The sequence below is a fragment of the Trichechus manatus genome, unplaced genomic scaffold, assembly GCF_000243295.1.
Source record: "Trichechus manatus latirostris isolate Lorelei unplaced genomic scaffold, TriManLat1.0 scaffold00062, whole genome shotgun sequence".
NCBI classification, from domain to species: domain Eukaryota; kingdom Metazoa; phylum Chordata; class Mammalia; order Sirenia; family Trichechidae; genus Trichechus; species Trichechus manatus.
Window position 1 is genome coordinate 4,846,438 of NW_004443998.1, and position 16,868 is coordinate 4,863,305.

A 16,868-nucleotide genomic window follows, 5' to 3' on the forward strand; every position below is an offset into this window, starting at 1 on the left:
CTTTCTAAGGTAGATTCTGCGATTAGAAAATTCCATTGAGAATTAGCAATAGTTGAATGGGAATAAATCAGCAACTTCACCTGTAAAATGTTCAAGTTGGTTTCTCTCATTTTCCAAACTTCTTAGATGATTTCTAGGAACCCATCTTGAGGACTCTTCTGAGAAAAGCCAGTACTCTATTAAGAAAGCAAAGTGTTTTATTGTGATCAGTCAACTTATAGTCCCACCGTCAGCAGAGGGCTCAAATGCATTGTCTGTGTGACAAATTTAAATCTAGGTACCTGAGTGCCTGATCATATAAGAGGGCGTACCATGCATAGGTTAACACGAACCAATAATTACGTTAGAGGAAGCTGTCAGCCTCAGTTTTAAGTTAACAGAACATGTTAGGTTTGTAAGTTATATCTGAATTATTGTGTAGACTTTAGCTTGGCATTCACGGACACTGCAACATTAACCCCCATGAGACTTGCACACGATTCATTTGCTCATTCAACAATTTTTTTTTTTCCTGAGCATCTTCTGTGCACCCATCATTGCTGCAGGTGCTGGGGGATAGATCTGTAAACAAAACAGCCACAAATCCTTTCCTGCATGTGGTTTACACATTAGCGAAGGAGGAAGATAGACAGGAAGCAAGACCAATAAGGAAAGCATACGGTTGCCATCAAGTTGATCTGACTCATGGCGACCCCACCTGTGTCAGCGTAGAACTGTGTTACATAGGGTTTTCCTGGATGATTTTTTGGAGGTAGACTGCCAAGCCTTTCTCCTGAGGTGCCTATGGGTGGACTCAAATGTCTAACCTTTTGGTTAGCAACTGAGCTCTTTACCGTTTAGTACCACCCAGGGATTCCTGTAGTGTTCTGGAGAGTGCTAAGTGCTAAGTAGGGGGGAAAAGGCAGGGGAAATGTTAACTTGCAGATAGTATGGAACCAGGGAAGGCCACACGGGAAAGGTAACATTTGAGCAAAGACCCAAAGGAAGTGAAGCGTTATCCATGCCGATATCTGGGGAAGAATGTTCCAGATGGAGGGAACAGCAAATGCAAAAGCAAGGTCTGGGACTCCGGCGTTACCGAGGCATGAGAAGCAGAGCGGGAGGGCAGGGCCACCCCTACATCTTCTACCCCTCCTAAAACACCTGTTGCCATCAAGTTGATTCCAACTCTCAGCCACCCTAGAGGACAGAGTTGAACTGCCCCATAGGGTTTCCAAGGAGCAGCTGGTGGATTCCAACTGCCGACTTTTGGGTTAGCAGCTAAGCTCTTAACCACTGCACCACCAGGGCTCCTACTCCTCCCAGCCCATTGTTATTTCTAAGTAAGCTGTTCAAACCATGCTGAACGTGTTTTGGATATGGAATAAATTCTTTCTGTTGCTGACTTATTTGAATCTGCTAAGCTTCTGCCATATGTTATTTTGTGGCTTCAGTCACAGAGAAAATCTGGCTCATGACGCATAAGCCATAGGCAAAGCCAATGTGTTCAGTGACCCAAGAATCATACAGCTCAAAGACACAGCTCAAAGCACAGTACAGTCACCTAACAGATTGGTTCAATGAGACCAACTCACCATTATTCATCTTTATGGGGTCCTCTACTGTCAGTGTGCCTTGCAGACTTCCCGCCCCCATATTTCAATGTCCCTGGCTTTTTCCTCTTGTGCTTAGTTACCCAATACCGTAGTTGTTGTGCTCTCTGGATCGTGATCAGCCAGCCCCTTCTGCACAAACCTTAGCATTCTGTCTCCTACGTGAAGCTCATCAACCCCAAGCCTTCCAACAGGTTTTAAATGAGCCCTGTTACAGTAACGGGTAGCAACCTTTTGTGTTACACCAATACTTTAAAACCCTTATTCAGCCTATGTTTATATCCCTCACTAAACATTTTTATCGTTTTCCGCCCTTCCCACTGCCTTCGCTACAGATTCTTTCCTAAGCTATTCACTGAAGCTTTAAGCCATTTTAAGGATTATGAATCTTGTTTATTTAAGACTTATCAGCACTCGTAAAAGCAGTGAGCTACCTCGTGAGACTATGAGGTCCAACGTCATTAGTTCAGAGACCAAATGTTCACATGCTGGCAATGCTGTTACATCTTGCTGACAAAGCATGGGGAACAGAGAACGTGACCTGGAAGATCCCTGGAAGATTCCAGTTGTTTCTAGAACATGATAAGCCTTCTGCCTCCTTGCCTTGTCAGAGTTAGGGTGCCGAACATAAGGTATAATACATTGTGTGTGTGTACATTTTCTTTACGAACTATATTATGCCAGTTGACTTGGATGACCCCTATGACCATGGTCCCCAGCCCTCAGCCCCAGTAATCCAGTCCCTCAGGGTGTTTGGATGTGTCTAGGAAGCGCCTATGACTTTGTTTCCCATAGAGGGATCATGGGAATCTGTTTCCTTGGAATCATGATAGGAATAATGGTTGTCTCCAATAGGAGCCCGCTGATTAGCTTGACTCAGTAATTTATCTTTTCCTAAGATAATACAGGAGAGATGACCACAGTGTTGTAGAGTGAAGTAGATGCAGATTGTGGAACTGTAAGTCTTAGGTTCAAGTCCCAATTCAGCCATTTTATAGGCACAAGTGTTTGGACAAGGTGCTGAAGCTTCTGCCTCTGTGTCATTACGAATAAGACCGGGCTCATCCTAGTGCTTACTCTAAAGGGCGCTGGGCAGCTTGAATGAAGTATTGTTATGTGGCGGTGCTTTGTGAGCCATATGCACAATATATGCTCTTAGTTACTTTTTATGTGTTTCCCTGTGGCTCTTTTCTCTATGCTCCTGTAGTCCTTAGTTCTTATTGATAGATTGATGTAGCCATGCTTCTTCACATGTTGAAATGCTGTCAGCCTGCCCTTTGCTGAGCTATCAGCTGTTACTCAATGTGGTGGGTTGAAGTTCAGCCCCCGTAAGGACGTGTACAACTCGTAACCCCCCGTACCTGAGAATGTGACTTTATTTAGAAAAAAGGGCCTTTGCAGAAGTCATTAAGTTAAGGATCTCAGGATGAGATCACCCTGTGTTAACCAGAACCCGTTAAAACCAAACCCATTGCCGACTCATAGTGACCCTATAGGACAGGGTAGAACTGCCCCGTAGAGTTTCCAAGGAGCGGCTGGTGGGTTCAAACTGCCAACCTTACAGTTAGCAGATGAACTCTTAACCACTGCGCCACCAGGGCTCCGTGTTAACCAGGTGGGCCCTAAATTTACTAACAATTGTCTTTCTAAGAAGAAGACGCAGACAGAAGGGGAGATACACAGGGGAAGTCCATATGAAGACAGAGGAGATGCAGACAGAAGGGGAGATACACAGGGAAGTCCATATGAAGACAGAGGCAGGCATTAGAGTGATGCTACCAGAAGCTGGAAAAGACAAGGAAGTATTCTCCCCTAGAGCCTCCAGGGGGAGCGAGGCTCTGCCGACACTTTGATTCCAGACTTCTGGCCTCCAGAACTGTGAGAGAATAAATTTCTGTTGTTGAAAGAAACCAAGTTTATGGTAATCTGTTATGGCGGCCCTAGGAGACAAAGACACTCATCTTTGAAGACTTGGCTCAGGCGTCACCTGCTCCCAGAAGTCTCTCCCCAGTTCCCAAGGCTGGATTAGGTGCTGCCCACTGTATGCCTGTGATCCTCCTCACATCGTCATTTACCTTCCGTTGTTGTGTAATTATCCATTGCTGTGTCTGTCATCTCCACAAAACTGGGGGTTCCGCAAGAGTGGGGGTTGTGTCTTATTAATGTTTCTCTCAAATTGTGTTTCTTCTATCCTGCCTTCCCCTCCCCCCACCCCAGCCACCACAGTAGCTAGAGATGTAGCGCTTCTAGTGGGAACATGTGCGCCTGGCTTTTCATCCGCAGACACCCTTGCTCTTCAGCACACGATGCCAGGTTAATATTTCTCAAGTACTACTTGGACACTTTGCTGCACACAGACTCTCAGCGGTTCCACAACTCTTGCTTTCAAGTCCCTCCATAGTTTGACACCAAAGTACTTTTCCAGCATTATCTGCCACGACCTACCTCCGTGAGCTCTCTGCTCTAGGGAAACTAATCTGTTGCTTGGGTTTGTGGAACACGCTTTACTCATCATAAAACCTTTGTGAGAACTACGAAAAGCCCTTCTCTTCCTCACTGTTGAAATCCTAATTATCACTCAAAGCCCCAGTGATCTCCTACCTCTCCCTGGAGGCCTTCTTGACCACTCTGACAGGAATGCGGTGTCTCTTCTCAGATCCCTGTTGGACCAGTTGTTCCTGCTTTCCGATGCTGCCTGTGCAGAGCAGAGGAGGATATTTCAGTTCACACCTTTGCTAGCACAGCGGGGTGGTAGTACCTGATGTCAGCACAGCTCTTTTTCTTCTTTACATTTCCTCTGGGGCCTGAGGGCTTCCAGGGAAGTGGAGTGCCTCTTTAACTGAGTATATTAAAGGGTATATTAATTGAAGAGATGTTAATACAGGAAAATTCAGTAACCTATAGTATAGATTTTTTTGTTTTGTTTAATTTCCCTTAAGGCATCTCTATTGCTTTGCTCTTATGGGATTAAGTGAAAACAAATGCATTTACTGGAAAACTCCTACCCATTCTTTAGGGTTCAAATATAATGACTTCTTAGGGACAAATTTTGCAAGTGGAATAAACTTTTGGTGATGGATGTGGGAATTATTCTTGTGGAGTAGTACCCCTCCTTTGCCTTTGGGTGGGCTGGGTTTCAGAAGTAGTTGAAGAATTCACAGAGAGGTGTGTGACACAGAGGAGCAGTGAGCAGAGGTTGGGCCCCTTGTTTCCTGGCTGGGCAACGTGGTAAACAAAGTTCTGCTGGCCAAGGCTTCAAGGAAGTCTGTATCTCCTGGTCATCTAACAAGGGTTCCATGAGCACAGTCTGGACACAGGCACAGCTTTGTTATCTAAAACCCTTGAAATTAGCTACAATCTTTAAGTAATTATAATGACAAATCCTGGCAGGTCAGTACTGAGTTCCTTCTGATTACACAGTGGGTCGGAGGCAGGAAAGAAATATTATCTCAGAATAATCCTCAGCCCGAGAGGTGATTTCCACAGCATTCTTTTCCCCTTAGTGAAGGAAGGTGATTTTTTTTTTTTTTTTAAATGACATACTCTTGCTTAAATTTACCTATGTAGCTATTAGAAAACTTAGTTTCTTAAAACTTTCCCTGACCGTCTTGTATTGAAAGCATAGTCGGAAGGGCCTTGAAGTCCTTAGTTTGAATCCTGACTCCGTCGCTTGCTACCTTTGTAACCTTGAGCCACTTAATCTCTGCTTCAGTTTCTGCATCTCTGAAATGGGAATGATAACACTGCCTTTTTATGTTCTTGAGGGTTGAATGTAGTCACATGAAGAGTGGATGGCAGAGAGTGAGTTCTTAATAAACTGTAGCCATTATTATTATAGGATTGGCAGTGGGGATCAAAATGGTACAGTGAGCTTAACTTCTTACAGGTAACTGAGAGGTAATCAAATCATAGAAGCAACGTTGGCTTGAACTAAGGGTCTATTCTAATCGATTACGTGTTTCTTTGGGGAAAATCATTTCACTGCTTTAATTCTTTGCAGAATAACGGGACCACTGAGCATCAAGTGGAATCTTTCATAAGGAAAAAACTGGAGTCACTGTTAAGAGAATCTCAAATTCGAGACAAAGAAGATCCTGATAGTTTCACAGTGAGGGCACTATTGAAGGCCACTCACGAAGGCTTAAATGTCCATCTGAAGCAGGTATGGAACTCCGTCCTGTCCTCGACCTTTGACAGAAAGAAAGCACCTCATGTACCGTCTCTAATGGTTTGTTGTTTGTGCATCGTTCCTCCAGCTTCTTCCATTTCTATCCTTGGTTAAGAGCTTGGCCGCCAACCAAAAGGTCAGCAGTTGGAATCCACCAGCCGCTCCTTGGAGACCCTATGGGGCAGTTCTACTCTGTTCTCTAGGGTCACTATGAGTTGGAATTGACTCAATGGCAACGGCTTTGGTTGGTTTGGTTTATTGCTTGAGAAAGGAAAGTCTTTTCTTGCAAAACAGTCTGTTTGAGAAATAGTTAAAGGTGGATGGAAGGGGGAGGGGAGTGGAAATGGCTCAACTATGACCTCACTGGGATCCTCTGGACAACGCCCACTGCCCCTGGACACGTCTTCCCAAGGCACGCTCACATGAGGGAGGAGGCTCCTGCCCACGACACACTTCAGCCTCCACCCTCTCCACATTTATCCTCCGGCAGGTTCTGAACATGTGTCCCATCTGTCCGCTTCTCTTCTTCTCCATGGCCAGTGTCCTAACCTAGGCCAATGTCAACTCTTACCTAGACTTCTCTTGCCCCCTTTCAACCCAATCTCCACTCTAAAATCTGCATGATTTTTAAAAAATGCAATTCTGGTCATGTCCCTTCACTGTTTAAAATTCTTCAGAGGCTCCTTGTTACACTTGGAATACATTCCAAACTCTTTAACCAGAATTTCAAAGACCTGCATAATTGCATTCTTGCCTAATGCTCCTGTCTCAGATCTCTCCATTTTTCCTGTCATGCCACTCCTACCCAGCCACAATTGTCTTTATATGGCACAGTCTTCCTCACATTGTCTTCCCTCTGCCTGGAACATTCCATTCCTACATCTTCAGCTCTTACTCAGTCTTTTAGGAGTCACTAGGTGGCACAAGTAGTTAAGTGCTTGGCTACTAACCAAAAAGTTGGTGGTTCAAGTCTACCCAGAGGCTCCTCAGAAGAAGGACTTGGGATCTACTTCTGAAAGGTCACAGCCATTGAAAACTCTATGGAGCACAGTTCTACTCTGCACCCATGGGGTTGCCATGAGTCAGAATCAGCTAGACAGCAGCTGGGTGTTTTTTTTTGGTTACTCAGTCTCTTAAATACCAGCTTCAGTGCTGTGTCCTAAATGAGTGCTGCCTCGACCCCTGGGTTAGGTTAACTATCCCCGTTATATTGTCTATGGTAGCCTGTTAGATTATCTCTTTTCTGAAGCTTTTTTTACATATTTTGCAATTACTTGTTCAGTGTTTGTCTTCCCAACTGTAGGTTCCATGAGGACAAGGAACCTTATCAGTCTTGATCACCAGTATTTTTCCAGTGCTAGGTACAGTGCTTGAGACTCAGTAGGACCTTCATAAATATTTGTTGAATGAATTGTTTGGGCTCTTGCTGAGATTTTAACTGCTTCCTAATGAAAATATCATAAATGGGCAAGGAAGAGGGTTATTGGGTTTATTGATTTTACCATCCTAGCGTATTAAGGGCATTTTTTCCAGCCACAGAGTCACTGGAGCCATGTGGTCACTGGCTCCATTAACAGCAGCCGTCTCTGCTACTACCACCTGCCTTCCAGTGTTCAAGGCTTCCCAGGCAGAGGGAAGATCATATGGGGGTGGCCACCCTTAGATTTAACTGACCTCTTAGCATTGGTGATTGCTCCCTAGATTCCACAAAAGTCCAGCCTTTCAGCCACTAGTCTGTTCCTTAGGTCTGTTTTGTTTGCAAACATAGAAATTCTAATTCAAAATGGCTTAAATGAGGAAGAAAGAGGTTGGACAAGGTAAGTGGCTAGTTTATTTCCTGAGTGGTTGTCATGGTGGGCTTAATCCAGAGGCTCAATAGGGTCTTCAAGGACCCAAATTCCTTCTTTCTGCTCTACCTTCTACGGTATTAGTGTCATCCCAAGTCTGCTTCCTCTCCCGTTGGTGGTTGCAGAGTGACTGCCAGAAGGTCCATGGGCTATCTGTTTCTTAGCCCATGTCCAAAGAGAATGAGACAGTGTATCTGCCCCAACCAGCAAACCAGAATTCATATTCAGCTCTGATTGGGCAACTTAGATCACGTGCCCACCCTTAAACTAATCATTGGCCTTGGGTAAGTGTCCTCCTAGGAATACTAATTTGGCAAAGGGGTAGTATAATGTTGGTTTGCTAATGCCAATGAGAACTTACACCTGGAGCTCATGCAAGGGTCAGCCGCTCTCGAACTTCACGTTAGGGGAGTAGAATGGAATATTTAGGAGGCAACCACAACATCAATTAGAGCATTACTGCTGTATAGTTCATCATAGAATTTTGAATTTTCTTAAAAAATTTCATCAACAGCAATAGCCTTCTCCCCCTCCTCAGCTCTTCCAGCCACTGTTTTGGACAATGAACAATGTGGTCCCCCTACCAATAGATGGGTCATTAGAAGTGGAAAAGAACTCAGAGGTTAACTGGCCCATTTCACCCCCATTTCAGATAAGACAATTGAGGCCAGCAGAAGAAGGTTATAAAAGTACGTGTAGCTAATTGGTGGCTTGGAGAGCAGTATTACTTCTGTGACCAAGTCTGTCCACTTTCTTATTTCCAGAACTTTTGAACAGTCAATGATCAACATTAATAGCTCTTCAAAGGCAGTGGGCTTATATAAACTGGTCAACAGTTGACTTATGTTACCCCGAAGAGCCCCTCACCCTTCATGCCCACCCCTCGAGCGTTTTCCAGACTGCCTCTTTTCCCAACCAAGTCTCTGCCTTGTTGTTTTTCCTCAAATGCATCTTTGGTCATCTCTGTGGACACGTGTGGGTGGTTTTATATGGTATTGCTCACACACATTTATTCCATGTATGTGGCTGTCTCTGTTTATTCTCTGGCATGCTGGACGGTGGCCTTTCTATCCTCAAATAAGACATAGGCTCAAGCGAGCAAGGAGAGTTGGTATTTGGTCCCCAACCTGGGAAATTAACCCACCTGAGAGAAAACTCAGGCGCTATCATTTAAATGACAATACCGCTTCCCCATGCTCACCACAGAAGGAATCGTTTCATAACAGATTAGCTTTGCTGTGGTTTACTTAAAATACACACACACAATTCTATTATTTATAGATATGTTTGGATTAAAATCCCAAATAGCAACGTTCAGTCAACATTGTGATCACTTTGTTCAACAGAACTGGCTCTTAATGACTTTCAGCCATTTTCCAAGGTTAAATCTACTCTTAACTGAAAATGATTTATTCATGGCATTCAAAGGGAATCATCCCAGATTGTGGAGAGCCTCTTGAACAGGCACTGCGAGGGACTTGCATAGCTAGGTGGTGGTGAGAGGCCCTTGACCCCAGCTTTGGGATGTTGTTAGCAGGTGATGGTTCCTGGCTTGTGCCCAGGCCTCTCTGTGCCAATGTTTCCATCTCTCAAGGCAGGCCAGCCACCACTGTTGCAATAGTGGAGACGAGGAGCAATAGGAATGAACAGGACCTGCTTGTCTCCTACTAGAGACAGGAAGGAGAAGGGTCCCCCTGCCACTCCACCAGAGCTAAAACAAAACAAAACAAACCCTAGATTTTAAAAACTACTCACTGTATGCGTTTATTTACTCAGAATCCAGATGTAAAGGAAAGTGGAAAGAAATCACATGGACGATCCCTCATGACAAACTTTGGAAAATATAAGGTATGAATTAAGAGTCATAAATGTGTGTAATTCAGTTAAAATATATATTTCTAATAAATTGGTTGAGCACCTTGCACAGCCCTGTGTTTCTTTAACCACAGGTATATTATGCTTGGATTTTTTTATGAATATAAATTAAATGATGTAATATAAAAAATGAACATAATTCAAAACTATGTAAGATCACATCTACCAAGGAGGCTCTCAGTGTTGGCTTGAGGCTCAAAAGCAATGCCGTAATTGAATTATAAACATACTTGTTTGACCTCCAGGAACTGCTGCACAGACTCGCTAGACTGGTGCTCAGACACTCTCAAGTTTTTCCCCTTTAAATGGGAAAATATTTAAAGTGTTTTAAAAAGCGATTTTAAAAAATTAAAATAGAAACTGATTTTATTACTGATAGCAGTAGCACAAAGGTGGGCGTAGGATAAATAGAGGTAAAGTGTTCTAAGGTCTGAGCTTGCTTGGGAAGTAGTGAAAATACTAATTTATATTAACCTCTGTTAAGTAGAGAATGCATGTTGTAGCCTCTAGGGTGATAACTGAATTAATAGTAAAACAATGTATGACCAAAAAGCTAATAGAATGAGAAAATGAATAATAAAAAAAAATAGTTGATTAATTCGAAAGAAGCAAGACAGGAAAGAAAACAAAACAGAGTATATGGGACTAACAAAAAAAAAAAAAAACAAAGAAGTACATTTAAATCAGATATATCGGTAATTACATTAAATGTAAGTGCACTAAAAACTCCTATTGAAACACAAAGATTGTCATATATAGCATGCTGACACTATACGTAGCATACAAGGGAAACAATTTAAATATAAGAGCCAAGAAAGATCAAAAATAAGAAGAATGGGAAGTTATGCCATGCAATCACTAACCAAAAGAAAAAGTATTACTAGAAATAGAGGGATATTTCATAATAAGAGGGTCAATCTATCAGGAAGCTAGTACAATTCTACATTTGTATGTACCTAATGATATGGCTCAAAATATATCATTCAAAAGCTAACAGAACTACAGGAGGTATAAACAAATCCATTGACCTAGTGGGAGATTGTAACACATCTTTCTCAGTAACTGATAGAACTAGCTGACAAAAATCACTAATAGAGGACTGTGCTGTCCAAAATGATAGCCACTAGCCACATGTGGCTATTTAAGTGTAAATTAACTTAACTGAAATAAAATAAAAATGTGATTCCTCTGTCACACTATACACATTTCAACTGCTCAATAGCCACTTGAAACTACTGGCTACTATATTGGCATGGATATAGAACATTTCCATCAGTTGGAGAGATCTGTTGGACATCACTGGTACTGGAAATTAGAACAGGATGAACAAGCTTGACCTAATTGATATATTTAGAATGCTGCACTTAACAACTGCAGAAAAAAATATTTTTCAGCACACATGAAGGTTTACCAAATTTGACTATATCCTAGGTCATAAAGCATGACTCATTAATTTTAAGGGTTTGAACTCAGAGCATGTTTTCTGATGATTCAATTAAGCTGGAAGTCAATAATAAAATATTATTTAAAAAATTTGATAGATCTCTATCAATAATGCTAAAGGAAATTATAGAGAAGACACAAATTGTTGACATCAGAACTGAAAAAGGGTACATCATGATAGATCCTAGAGGTATTATCAAATTAAGAGTATATTATATATATAACTTATGCCAATAAATTTGAAATTTCACATGAAATGGACAAAATTCTAGAAAATTAAAACTGAAACAAGAAGAAATAAACATTTTCATTAAACCAATTAGATAATTAATTATACCTTCCCCCCTGGAAAACTCAAGGTCTTTTAAATTCACTGAATTCTTCCAAACCTTGAGAAAGAAACAGTACCAATATTATGCAAAGTCTTACAAAGAATAAAAAAGATGGGACATTTACCAACTCGTTTTACTAGGACTTCGTAGTCTTAACACCAAAACCTGAAAAGAACATTGTAAGGAATATAAGAAATGAAAATTATTGGTCATTTTTCTTCTATAAACCTACATTTAAAATCTCTAAACAAAATATGAGCAAGTTAAATCTTGTGGTATATAAAATGGATAATACACCACAAACAAGTTGGGTTTATTTCAGAAATGCAAAATTGATTTAACATTTGAAAATCAATGTAATATATCACTTTAACAGAATAAAGGAGCAAAACCATATGATCTACTCAGTAGATGTGGAAAAAATATTTAATACAATTGAACAGCCATTCATGATAAAAACTCAGTAAACTTGAACTAGCCAGGGGCTTTTAAAACCTAGTATCTATAAAAAACCTACAGCAAACGTCATACTTAGTGATGATATATTTAAAAAGCTCCTGAGATAGGGACTGAGAATAAAATGGCCATTAATACATATTTTATTCAATATCATAATACAAAAGATCCTACTCAATGAAATAAAGGAAAGCAAAACATTTATATTTATAAAGATTTATAAGAGATAAAAAATGGCTTTTCTTTCAGGTGACATGCTTGTTGTTTGTGAAAAGTTTAAAATAATTTATATACTGGAATTAATTAGTAAATTTATCAATGCTGATGAAGTATACAAATCAGTTTATTTCTATATATCAACAACAATCAAATTAGAAAATAAAAATTATAAAAGTAATGATTTGCTATACCATAAAGCAAAAAACCAAACCCACTGCCATCAAGTTGATTCCAACTTATATAGTGACCCTATAGGACAGAGCAGAACTGCCCCATAGGGTCTCCAAGGAGCGGCTGGTGGATTCGAACTGCCGACCTTTTGGTTAACAGCCAAACTCTTAACCGCTATGCCACCAGGGTTTCCTGCTATACTATGTCAACCATCAAATAACTAGGAATGAATCTATCAAAATTATACAAGACTTCTACACAGAAAATTCTAAAACATTTTGATAAAAATTAAAAGAAATAAATGCAGAGATAGACTATGTTCATATACTGGATTCAACGTTAAACTACCAAGTCCTCCCAAAATGATCTGTAAATTTAATGGAATGCCAATCAAAATCTCAACAAAGTTGTGTGTGGGTGGTGGGGACATTTGAGGGCAGTAAGGTTTTAAGCTGATTGTAAAATTGGTATGGTACTGTAAAGGCCAAGAAAAGATAATCCTGAAAAATAAAATAGAAAATTTACAGTAATTTAGATACTGTGTTATTGGCTTAAGGATAAACAAATGACTGAATGGCAGAGTCTAGACTCTAGTCCAGATACAGTCACTTGATTCACCACAAAGCACCACTGCAATCAGTTGGGAAAAGATTGTCTTTTCAACTGGATATCCATCCACGTGGGCTGGAAAAAGATGAATCCTCACCCTTTACAGTAAATAGGTGAACTTTAGATCTAAATGTGAAAGATAAAGCAATAAAGATTCTAGAAGGTAACACAGAAGAATATCATCATGAGCTTGGAATAACTGAAGCATTCTTAAACAGTACCCCAGAAAGGAAAATATTGATAATTAAACTACTTTAAAATTAGGAAGTTATGTGCATGAAACTCATTGCTGCCAAGTCGATGGTGGCGCAGTGGTTAAGAGATAGGGCTGCTAACCAAATGGTCGGCAGTTGGAATCTACCAGCCGCTCCCTGGAAACTGTATGGAACGGTTCTACTCTATCCTATAGGATCACTGTGAGTCAGAATTGACTCGACAGCAATGGGTTTGGTATGCATGAAAAGAATCAAAAAGCCAAGTTGCATAGTGGGAAGGAATATTTGCAGCATACATACCCAACAAAGGACTTGTATGTTGAATATATAAAAAGCTCCTACAAATCAAGCGACATACTTTTAAAAAAAGCAGGGGAAAAAAAAAAGTACATCACAAAAGAAGACATACAAAAGGCTAGAAAGGAAAAGGTGCTCACTCTCATCAGTCATCCAGGAATGCAAATTAAAATGACAATGAGATTGCATACCTACCCACCAGAATGACTAAAATAAAAAGCCTGACAATATCAAGTGCTTGTGAGGTTACAGAACAACTTGAGCTCTCATATACCACTAATGGGAATGTTAATTTGTGCAACTACTTCGGCACACTGTTTTTTTTTTTTTTTTTAAATTGTGCTTTAAATGAAAGTTTACGGCTCAAATCTTTTTCTCATATAGAAATTTATACACACATTGCTATGTGACCCTAGCTGCTCTCCTCATAATGTGAGAGCACACTCCTTTCCACCCCCGATTTCCCATGTCCATTCAACCAGCTCCTGTCCCTTTTTGCTTTCTCATCTCTGGACAGGAACTGCCCATTTAATCTCATGTATCTACTTGAGCTAAGAAGCACTTTCTTCACAAGTATCATTGTATGTCCCATAGTCCAGTCTAATCTTTGTCTGAAGAGCTGACTTCAGGAATGTTTCAGTTCTGATTTAACAGAGAGTCCGGGGCCATGTTGTCCAAGGTCCCTCCAGTCTCAGTCAGACCATTAAGTCTGGTCTTTTAACTAGGATTTGAGTTCTGCACCCCACTTTTTTCCTGCTCCATCAGGGACTCTCTGTTGTGTTCCCTGTCAGGGCAGTCTTTAGTGGTAACTGGGCACCATCTAGTTCTTCTGGTCTGAGGCTGATGGAGTCTCTGGTTTATGAGACACACTGGTTTGAAGTATCTACTAAAGCTGATCATACATATGCACTATGACTTATTCCCATTGTTAGGTATAGATCAAAAGACATAAAGCAACAATTATAATAACAGCATTATTTGTGATAACTTCAGACTAGAAATGATTCAAATCTCCATTGACAATAGAATGAATAAAAATTTGTGGTATATTCACATAATGGAATATTCAATGGCAGTAAAAATGACAAAATTACACCTACATTCAATAATACGATGACCTTTATGAACATGATGATGAGCAAAGAAAGCCAGACTCAAGAGAGTACATACAGTATGATTCAGTTTAGATGAAGTTCAAAAACAGGCAAAACAAACCCATGGAGATAGATGTCAGGACAGCAGTTACCTCTCAGGAGGAAGAGTAATGACTAAATGGAAGAATCAGATTGCTTCTGAGTAGCAGATAATATCCTATTTCCTTGTTTCGGTGGTTTTACTTTGTGAAAATTCAGCTTACTGTACACTTAGGATTGGCATACTTTTCTAAATGTATGTTACACTTTAATATAAATAAAAATATTTTCAATTGCTGAATGGTGAACTTTATGCATGAGTTTTCTGTAAGTTCATTTATTCTAATTAAGGAATATGGTGTCTGGAAATTCCATCTCCATCAGTGAGATAATCAATTAAAAGGCTGGATAAATTAGTCATTACAATAAAAAATGGAAAATAGCCGAAATGTTCACCCCTAAATGCTACCTAAGTAAACCCTGAGTCATTCACATAATGGACAATTATGCAGCCATTGAAAGATGATAGTTCTGAAGAGCTTAACATGAAAACATTAAGTGGAAAAAAAAAGATGAAATATTGATTATATGGTATGATAACTATGATGTGTCAAAATTGCATGTAAAGAAAATACACCATCATTTCACCAAATATTATCTATCATTGGTGATTCATTCTTCTACTTTTTGCATTTTAAATGGACAATTTTATTAATGTCACACCTCAAATTACTGACTATATGTGAAACTAAAGAATATTTCTTGATTACAACTTACCATTAAATTAAAATTATCTTCCAAAGTAAGTGTTCTATGGAATATTCTAGCTACTGTAGAACTAGAATTCATCATGCCTCAAATCATAAGAAGAAATAACTATCTGTGAGACTAGTTATGGATTTTTTAATTGACTACTAATAGTATTTTAAATTGAAAGTTAACGTTATATAGCTTATAGACTGACTTTCCGTGCCACCTCATTTAATCATCACAACAATATTCCTTTGAAATAGGTATTATTGCCCCACTACTTTTTTTAAACACCATAAGGAGCTAGAGAGGTTAACCTACTTGCCAGCTTGGTTTAAGTCTGAGCTGGAACGTGAGATTATCAGATGCTAGGACTCACACCGCATGCATACTGAGGTTCTTGAGGCACAAATAACCCCCGAGAAGATTTCAGACTAAATTGGTGCCTCACTGTCAGTGCAATAGAGACTTTGGTGTGTTTATGCCAACAGCGTATCTCGTTTTTGTTTTTGTTTTGCATGTCTGGAAGGTGACATAGTCCCATAATAATGGCATGGAGTCCCTTTCTCTTCCTAAATTACATCCCCCTGTCTAGAGTTCTTACCCATTTGTGGGAGTTGTTTCTGGTGGCACAGTTTTCTGTGACTATTGGAGTCCCTTCCCATCATTTGTATTGTTGTGATATATATTGCCCAAACATATGTGGTGAGGATAAAACTCCACCATGCCCAGAAGGTTGTGTGTTTAACAGCAGATATGTCCGCAAGATACCAGATTAGTCCTGGGGCCTTTCAGCTGGCATCCTATGGGTGACAATTTTAGTTCTGCTGCTAGAAATTCAAATGGGTCAAACTCTCAAAAGAGCCTTTTGATGTAGATGGTCAGTGGAGTATGTATTGATCAAAGGCAAGGATGAGGGTTGGCTCTTCACTTAAAAATAATAACTGCCTTTTTTTTTTTTTAACCAAATCTGCCTTTTATAATTTTTTAGTCAATGGGAATAGTGAGCTTCCTCTACAAGAGGGCAATTCATTCCTTAAAGTCATTTAAATAGATACTGCAACATTGGCCCCTGCCCTTCTTTGAGAAATTCAACACATGACTAATGAAGTCTTTCTAAGACCTCAATTTTATGTAGTTCAGAAGGCAGTTTCTGAGCACGAAACCCTCAGTTTTGCATTAATATTTTAATATAATTATGGCCATAGACACGCTTTTATTCATGGTGAAGCAAGCTGCAATATTTATTTATTTCTTTTTTTGAGTTATTGTCCTTGTGTTTGTGTGAGTGTGTGTGTCTTAAAGCCCATTCCATTCTCTGCGTGTTCTAGATGTAACTGATTGAGTTTGTTGTTGTGTGTACTGTGTTTTTTTCTAACAGAAAGCCACAAAATCACGATCTAAATCCTACAGTACAGATGATGAGGATGCACAGCAGAATCCTGGCAAGGAGTGTGGCCAGCTGTACAGGTAAGAAAGATGCACATTTTCTGCTCAGACTCCTGAGGACTCTCTATCCCCATAAGTTTGGTTGTACCTACCTAGAGAATCAGATCACATGGTAAATGCTAGATGTAGTGAATCATGTGAAGACCACCTGGACGTGAAATGATATGTGGAGGGAACTTAGCACTCTGCCTGGCACATCCAAAAACCAAACCCGTTGCCATCCAGTTGATTCTGACTCATAGTGACCCTATAGGACAGAGTAGAACTGCCCCATAGAGTTTCCAAGGAGTGGCTGGTGGATTTGAACTGCTG

The 16,868-nt window shown here is 40.1% G+C and overlaps 1 protein-coding gene across 1 annotated transcript in view; it reads left to right on the forward strand.

Moving 5' to 3' along the window:
- PLCH1 (phospholipase C eta 1) overlaps positions 1–16,868 on the forward strand; it is a 196,373-nt gene that overhangs the window by 156,060 nt on the left and 23,445 nt on the right. Inside the window, exons 12-14 of the mRNA XM_023733872.1 lie at positions 5,593–5,754; positions 9,384–9,455; positions 16,489–16,577. Of these exons, the coding sequence (XP_023589640.1) occupies positions 5,593–5,754; positions 9,384–9,455; positions 16,489–16,577 (323 nt within the window). The remainder of the gene's footprint in view (positions 1–5,592; positions 5,755–9,383; positions 9,456–16,488; positions 16,578–16,868) is intronic.